Source organism: Argentina silus, assembly GCF_951799395.1.
Source record: "Argentina silus genome assembly, chromosome: 14".
Taxonomy (NCBI): Eukaryota; Metazoa; Chordata; class Actinopteri; order Argentiniformes; family Argentinidae; genus Argentina; species Argentina silus.
This window is the reverse complement of record NC_139668.1, coordinates 13187474-13196310: the sequence shown is the minus strand read 5'-3', so window position 1 is coordinate 13196310 and position 8837 is coordinate 13187474. Positions and strand designations below refer to the sequence as shown.

General features: G+C 40.6%; 1 protein-coding gene across 1 annotated transcript; it reads left to right on the top strand.

Annotated features, from left to right (window-relative positions):
- On the top strand, nt 1-8830 carry cybb (cytochrome b-245, beta polypeptide (chronic granulomatous disease)). The gene is made up of 13 exons (XM_083685411.1): nt 1-79; nt 187-279; nt 1518-1628; nt 1901-1985; nt 2269-2417; nt 3521-3702; nt 4061-4193; nt 4523-4615; nt 4869-5122; nt 5633-5795; nt 6360-6506; nt 7293-7417; nt 7634-8830. Exons 1-13 carry the CDS (start codon nt 35-37, stop codon nt 7749-7751), a joined length of 1698 nt encoding a protein of 565 aa, XP_083541537.1. The 5' UTR covers nt 1-34; the 3' UTR covers nt 7752-8830.
- Nucleotides 8831-8837: the final 7 nt, after the last annotated feature.

The window sequence follows — 8837 nt, the reverse complement described above, 5'->3', positions numbered from 1 at the left end:
CTCTCACACACACATACACTCTCAATTTCTCACCATGGGGAACTTTGCTGCCAACGAAGGGCTGTCTATCTTTGTCATTGTGAGTCTGTCAAATACACCTACAGTGCAGTATGATTTACTCATTTTTGTTTAGTATGTTATGTGCTACTGTTCTAACCAGGTGAATTCTGTGGGTTTTGTTTTTAGCTGGTATGGCTGGGAATCAACGCATTCCTGTTTGTTCATTTCTACATGGCATTCCTTACTGAGAGATGGTTCTACACGAGGTCCCTTCTTGGGGTAAGTTTGTGCGAACACAGAAATGTTTTTCAAGATATTTTTTTAAATAAATCAAGTGAATGTCAATCTTAGATGACACATACTGTACACCTACTTTTCAACGACTGAAAACCAAAGAGTGATAAATGTGCCTATGACCATGAAGCAAATGCTTTTTCTTCTAAAACACGTACACTTACAGTTGGTGATATGTGTTCAGTGAATGTGGTTCATGAGGGATACCATTTTGTTATATTAAACCATGAACACAATGTTTTACCTACCCCCTGCTCTTGTGACAAAGATTGAAACAAAACTGAACCCCATAGCAACAGCTTGCCTTCCCTCTACGGTCACAGCTGGGTGCATGGTTGATTAACCCTGCTTCACAGCCAGACCAGGTGGCTGGGGTTCAGGGTAATGATGACCAGAAGTGAAACTGTCACCGATTATTTTAGTTTTTGCTTAAAATGAGTCCAAAACAGTATTTTAATGGATAATAACTTGAGTTTTGTTGCACGCTGGAAACTTTGTGTTTTTATAGGGTTAGTGGGAGTGAATTTTTTCAGAGAATTAGTATTTTTGCATTCTTCTCTCTTCAATTCTCTCTCCCTGTGTCTGTCTCTCTGACCCTAAAACACTCTAAATATTGTCAAAGCAGTTATGGTGATAGTTATCACAGTATTAGAAATACAACAATGATAATACATATAATATTGTATTGTATTGTGACATGTTTGGTCCAAAGAAAATGCAATATAATCATTACATTAAATACAAATAAAAACAATAATAACTATGGCAATTATAAATATATAGGGCGGCAATTGCCATTTCTCCCTCTCCCAAAATGATTTAAAAATGTTTGTCATCTGTAGATGCATAGAAATTGGGAATTGATTTTGATATTTTATCAACAAAAGATTCTCTTAATTGAGAGAATGTTTCACAGTGAAGGAGGAAGTGCATCACCATCTCTATCTCTCCTGTTGTACAGTGACCACATACTGCAAACACCCTTCTTTGGAAACCTTGTTTTCAGATTAGCAATTGAAGCTGTCCTTTCGATTATATTATTGCAGTCTTTTATTGCCAAAACGATACCTTTGTTAGTGTTATGGTAATGTGAATTGGTAATAGGTAAACATCTTATATAACAATTTCTCTTGATTCCAATGTCTCAATACATTTCTCATTGCTGTTTGGAGAACATCTGCAGGGTTCTCTCTCTGACCGTGATCTCTCTCTCTGTCGACCAGCAAGCCCTCTCCTGGGCCAGGGCTCCTGCTGCCTGTCTCAACTTTAACTGTATGCTGATTCTGCTGCCAGTCTGCCGGAACCTACTTTCCTTTCTACGTGGCACCATACAGGTGACACATACCCCTAATCCCAAATTGGCCACTACCCTCTACCCCCTACATGCCCCATAGTGTTCTCGTTCACTATTGAACATGGTATTTACTCCAGGACCTGGAGTCTAGGAAACCACCCTATATATGTTGATATACTTTAGATCGTATTTTTGACACAATTATATTTCTTTCCCATGCAAACGCATACAGTATCTTACAGGAGTACAACAATTAATAAATGTATTTTATCGTGACAATAACAGCATTACTTGTCTGTTTTCACCGTTCAGTATTGCAGTCGCACAGCTGCTCGACAACTGGACAGAAACATCACTTTTCACAAGCTGGTGGCTTACATGATAGCATTTCACACAGGTACCATTTTCTCATCCCAAGACACTCAGATTCTTAATTATACTTTTACAGCCTAGTCTCACTTCTGGGTTCCAAGATTATTCTTACTATTATTAGCTTCAAAACATGGTGAAAAGTATGATTTTGATGTCATGGATGGTGAGTCCTTGCATCCATAGCTCCATCTATGAATTTGAGAGCGGTTACATTTCTTCTGCCCCATCCCTCAGCTGTTTACTAAAAAGTGCAGATGTTGTAACAATATTTTACTATGCCATTCAATCACGTCATTTGTTTTCCATAGCGGTGCACATCGTTGCCCACTTGTTTAACTTTGAGTACTTCATGGATGGCCAGTTGATTGGCAACAGCAGTTTCCTGCCCTTCGTGTTGTCCCAGATCGGTAACGGAGACAATGCTTCCTACCTGAACCCCATCAGGAGCAACCAGACTGTGAGTCTTCTATGCACATGTACAGTAGCTACAGAGAAAAAGTATTCATGGCCGTAATGCTATTTAGACAATGACTCTGCTAAAGCTTCCATTAATCATTCAAATCTAAGATCAGAAGCATTCCATTTAATTCAAACAATCACATTGTTGTATATTTTCACATTTTCACCCAACAAATTATTTCAAGCAATTATTAAAATATTGCTTTATCATCAACCTCTGTCTGTTCTGTCAATACCAGCCTGCACACATAGAATACTCTAACAGGAAATGGTATGGTAAAATCAGAATCAGAATCAGAATTCTTTTATTTGGCCAAGCATATGTGCACATACAGGAAACTGACTTGGTGAGGTTGGTGCATGCATGGGACATAAGAAACAATATAAAAAAAACAATATATAAGCAAAATATTAACAAAAAAATTACAAAATAGCAAAACGTGGGCATTGGTACTGAATGAAGTCTTTACCAATGACAGTACAGTATGGTGACATCAGAGAAAAACAATACAAGGGAATCCCCTCACCCAGATGACATTACAGTATGGTCCATTACTCATCTCCTGCCAGAAGGAGGAATCTGTTTGGCAAAAAAAAAAAAAGGAAGAGAGAACATGCTGTCCATAGTCCATAATAAGTCATTAAATGGCAATACTTTTTGTTCACAATTGTCCAGATCTTTGTTTCAGCTAATGTATGGCTTGGTTATTAATGGAATGCCCTCTACTCAGTGGGTCTGCTCAGAGTCCTCAAAGGAGGTCAAATGTTGAGATGAGCCAAGGCCCTTATTATTGTAGATCTGTAGATCCAGAGATCAAGCTGTACAACTAAACTCCAAATTATTTATTTAAGATTCTTTTGGGATTCATTTGGGATTCAGATTTATTCAGACTGTTATATTATACTGTATACAACAAACAGAATGTTGTGGGATGTGGTTTCATCTCTAATTAGACCACTTATTGGGTATGAAAATGTGGATTTTAAGAACAAAATCAACTTTCCTGGATGAAATTGACCCTCTACAATATGAGTCATCGGATATGCCTTTCCAGTGTTACAAGTTGTGGTCTGAAAAAATCCTCTTTTTCTGGGAGACAGAACCCGACCATTGTGATGTTTACCACCATCGCGGGGTTAACGGGCGTCGCTATCACCCTGGCCCTCATCTTGATCATTACATCATCCATGGAGATCATAAGGAGGTCGTATTTTGAGGTGTTCTGGTACACCCATCATCTCTTTGTCATCTTCTTCATAGGCCTGGTCTTCCATGGGTTTGGGTGAGTGCAAAGAAGTCTCACAGTGGCATGAGCATATCTACTGTTTTACAGGTGATTGAAAAATAGAAATCTTAAACAGAGAAAATATTCATACACAGGCTTTTATTTCTAAATCTTTTTGGGGAGTATTGGGTGTGTGCCCCACATTTAAGATATGTGCTTACTCTTGGCCTAATCTGTGTGTGTGCACAAATTTTACAGGTACCAATGCAAGATTTACCTTAGAGTTTGAGTTAGGGGCACACTTCTCATGATAGAATTAGTAGAATGCCCTCTGTCCCATGGATGCCCCTCTCTGTGCCCTACTGAGCAGAGCAAGGGTGACAGTAGTAGTGAATGACTGTTGTGTTGGCCACAGGCGTATTGTACGAGGACAGACGGCCACCAGCCTAAAGGAGCACAAGCCGCTGATGTGCTTTGACCAGTTTGAGACCTGGGGGGAGAATGGGAGCTACTGCCCTAAGCCAAAGTTCGCTGGGAACCCCCCTATGGTGAGCCACAACTGTGTGTCTTGAGCCTTTTTTTAACATGAATTCAGTTGTTTCGTAGAAAAGTATCAGGACTCCTGCACTTACACAGTATCTCTGCTTGCAAATGTAACTTTAGTGCAACGTTTTGGTCCAATAAAGACCGTTGTCCTGCAACTTCTATTTGCAAGCAGTCTGCTGGAGTCCCTAACATTTTCTCCTTCAAGTTTCTTTCCTCCTGCGCACAAGAGACAAAGGGTATATTACAAGAATTGTATCTCAGGAGGGCAAAAGGTTTTGTATTCAGAATCATATCTGTGCAAAGTACATTTTCTCTATGGTTTCTATTTCAGACGTGGAAGTGGGTGGTGGGCCCTATGATCCTGTACCTGTGTGAGAGACTGGTCCGGTTCTATCGTTCCCAACAGCAAGTTGTTATCACCAAGGTCTGTGTCCTCAGTATACCATCTGTTGCATTCCATTGCACCATTGTTTTTAGTTGTGAGCAACTACTACATAAATCTCTTGATGTTTCCCTGCCAGACCTGGTTCAAATATCTGTCAAAGACATCCAAATACTTGAGCTGTGCTTGAAAAGTGCACAGTGCACAAAACTCCATGCTAAACTAAGCACACTTCAAACCTTCAAGTATTTGAGCTGATGTATTTGACCCGGGTCTGTCCCCCTCTCCACTGCAGGTGGTGATGCACCCCTCCAAGACCCTGGAGCTGCAGATGAAGAAGAAGGGCTTTAAGATGGAGGTGGGCCAGTACGTCTCCATTCAGTGCCCCTGCGTCTCTCAGCTGGAGTGGCACCCCTTCACCCTCACCTCTGCCCCCGAGGAAGACCACTTCAGCGTGCACATCCGCATCGTGGGAGACTGGACACAGGGGGTGTACGAGGCCTGCGGGGGAGACAAGACTGAAACCCAGGAGGCATGGAAGCTACCCAAGTACGTTGGTCCCGTTGTTAGCGAGCAAATGCCTCCGTCGACCGTAGTACACACACTTATCTACGTACAGTTTTATAGAAATGACTGTACATCACTGGTATATTGTTTCTACCGTTACCGTGGCAACATACATTAAGCAGGCTGTAATAATAAAATAAAAAAAAACAAGGCCAAATGGTTCCTGTTGCACTATACTGTGAAATAACGACTTGAGGAAGTAACATGAAAGAGGATATTATGTGGTTTTTCAGGGGTAAGGATTGCAATGGAGAGGTCTAATTGCAAAATTGCAACCACTGGCCTTCACCCTTTGGACGCGTACAAACAAGGAGTTAGTACTGTAGTTCCACCTTGCACTATGATTGGCTAGGTTGAATATTCACTATCTTGCTTATACTGTAGTACTGTACCTATCGAATCCTTTCAAATTTAAGTGTAAAGGGTGGAAGGCTAGACTGTGGGTTATTTCTGCACAGGACTAATACTTGAATTCTCTCCTCCTATGTGCAGAATGGCGATAGATGGTCCCTTTGGAACAGCTAGTGAGGATGTTTTCCGTTACGAGGTGGTGATGCTGGTGGGTGCTGGCATCGGAGTCACCCCTTTCGCCTCTATCCTTAAGTCAGTGTGGTACAAACACATCCAGGGAAACGAAAAGGTCTTCACCAAAAAGGTGAGAGGATCTGTTTCGTTAGGTACAAAACTGAAAAACTCTGGGATGATGTATGGTGTATTATATGCAAACGCCCTGCAAAAATCAAATAATGAAAGTCACACTTACACTGTACTTCCCCATTTCATTTCACCATGAATTTCACCATCGAAGTTCCCCAAGAGAAAAAAATACAATGTGGTACAGAAGATATGTGAAGTTTCCATTATTATTATTATTATTATTATTACTTATTCTAATATTGAACTACATATCAGACTGAACTATTTTTATGATATAAATCTTTGGATGATAATTCAAAAAGAACAGGCAAATATTTTGTCAGACATTTACAAAATGCATCTCTAAGAGATCACTCCCCCTATGTTGTTTTAAAGCATTGGATGTGTGTGAGCATGAACCAGAGTTTCTACCATACATTTTATACCAGTCCGACGCTTTTAAATCCAAGAGAGGGAGTGAATGGGGGTATACTTCGGGGAGAAGAGTAAAGATCCTAACTTGGAACGCAGTCCTGCAGTGACCTTTGTTTGACCTTTGACGTCCTTGATGTCATCCTCCCAGATCTACTTTTACTGGCTGTGCCCCGAAACGCAGGCCTTCGAGTGGTTTGCTGACCTGCTGCAGTCTGTGGAGGGCCAGATGACGGAGAAGGGCAAGGCTGACTTCCTTACCTACAACATTTACCTGACCCGCTGGAAGGAGACCGAGGTGAAAAACACACACACACACACACACACACACACACACACACACACACACACACACACACACACACACACACACACACACACACACACACACACACACACACACACACACACACACACACACACACACACACACACACACACGGCTTGGTAAAAATACATGTGTCAAGTGCCATTACACTCGGCCTCTTGACCAAAACGTCAGTGATTATTAAACCCAGTGATTTTTGCAGTGTTGCATGGAGTTTATCTTTACAGTGTTATATGTGTTCCCTACTTTCCCTACTTATTTGTGTGTCAAATACTTGAAAGTATCTGAGGTGTGTTTGATTTAGTATGGACTTCACTTTTGGGGCCATCTCATTGTGCCAGCCAAATCAAATCAAGTGCAGCTAGAGTATTTGAAAGTATTTTACATGATGTATTTGACCAAGGTCTGCTATTGGAAGTAGACCAATATGGATAATCATAGCATGATGACCAATTCTGTTTCTGAATATTCTATTTCTATTTTCCAATCCAAAGCCATTGTGCAGCAGCACACATGCATACAGATATACACAGTGCTAATAGACAGTGATCTAGTTCTGGTGGTAGGTTGTTTTCAATTCTGTAGGCATAGAGGATCATTTAGGCATAGAGGATCATTTAGGTATAGAGGATCATGTCAGAAACGCTGCAACGGTTGATCAATCCAGAAATAACGCCTCCCTGACGCATTAGGCTTCTTGCTGTTCCTATCGAGCATTGCAAGTCATTTTCATACAATCTCTTTTTTTTTTTAAAGGCTGCTCACTTTAGAGTTCACCATGAGGCTGAGAACGACCCTATTACAGGTCTTAAACAGAAGACTCTGTATGGGAAACCCAACTGGGACAACGAGTTCACTACTATTGGTGCAAAGCACCCAGGGTAAGCGCAATGTAGCCTTTTTCTACACAGAATTGGTAATGTGTCATGTAATCTCTGAACGTCTGACTTAGTGTCATGTTCAAATTTAATTGTGTTATAATTATTACAAATTGTAAAATGTGTAAATAACTGTACTTGTATAGTTCACAACTGGAGTATTTGGAACATAATGTTCCTATTTCAAATTCATATGCTTGTGTGTGTTTGGACACCCAGGTCTAAAGTAGGTGTGTTCCTGTGTGGCCCCACCCAGCTGGGGAAAGCCTTAGAGAAGCAGTGTCTCTCCCACTCTGAGGCCGGGGTCGAGTTCATATTCAACAAAGAGAACTTCTGAGCCCACCCTGCCCCTCCAACTATGAGCCATGGTGGATAAATGCTCAGTTTCATGACTATGCCTATGCCTATGCCTATGCCTATGCCTTACCATGTGAGCTGACCAGGAAAAACGTGAGGGCCATACTCTATGACGATAAGTTAAGCAATGTTTCTATTTTGCCAGGATGTCTAAATATTGCAGTGATAATTATAAGAATTTGCATTTAGCATTTTGTACTGTTGCATTCCTGTCCCTACCATGGACAGTCAATGGTGTGTGTAAGAGGTTGTGCTGCAAACTGCTTTGCTTTTTCATGTGTGAGAGAAAAAGAAAAATAATGATCTGCACAAATGGAAACAATTTACCTGTCACAAGTGTTCTTGTATCTCTATGTTGTCCAGCAAAAATGTAAGTAATCTGACACCTACTCATGATAATCTTGTCTAGTACGCCTCTTCATGGTCAAATGTCACAATTGTTTTCTTGCACAAATATGTGGAGAAACAGCCTAACGATGTTTACAAAGGCGGACAGCGTCTTGTTTCCCTTCTGCAATAAAACTGTCTTGGAAACTCTGGTGGTTTCAACACCCCCCTTCCTTTTTCGTATGCTTTAATCACAAGCTTGTGTAAAATAAGATTTTGGGTGAAATGATAATGATAATGGCCAAAGCTGCAGCCTCTACTGGGCTCAAACTCAACTCAGAACTTAAGCGGACAGGTTAAGTGGTGTGAGAGTGACATATTTCAGTTTATACCATTCACAATGTGAACGCTTCAATAAGTGATTTGTGAGCAGTGAGCAGGTGCACATCTATGTGCATAAGTGTGAGATGTTGCATAATACTTTGATCCCTATCCTTTTTCCCTATGTAAAAAAATCTACAAAATGTTTAAGATTAAAATCAACCAAAAGCTCTTGTGAAAAAAAACTGCTCTTGACTAACTTGTAGCTTGCTAGCTATTTCTACGGCTTGTGGCTTATGAAAGACACTGAATAAAGTATTATAATATCTCTGAACTACAGTGGTTCTGAACATCAATAACCCTCTAAGTTGTGGTCTGTGATGCTGAGATATTAATAAAATAAAGAACTGAAACACCA

Coding starts and splice junctions, on each gene's coding strand:
- cybb (XM_083685411.1), top strand. CDS start 35: ATGGGGAACTTTGCTGCCAACGAAGGGCTGTCTATCTTTGTCATT. Junction 5,796..6,359: donor AAAAGGTCTTCACCAAAAAG/GTGAGAGGATCT, acceptor TCATCCTCCCAG/ATCTACTTTTACTGGCTGTG. Junction 7,418..7,633: donor ATTGGTGCAAAGCACCCAGG/GTAAGCGCAATG, acceptor TTGGACACCCAG/GTCTAAAGTAGGTGTGTTCC.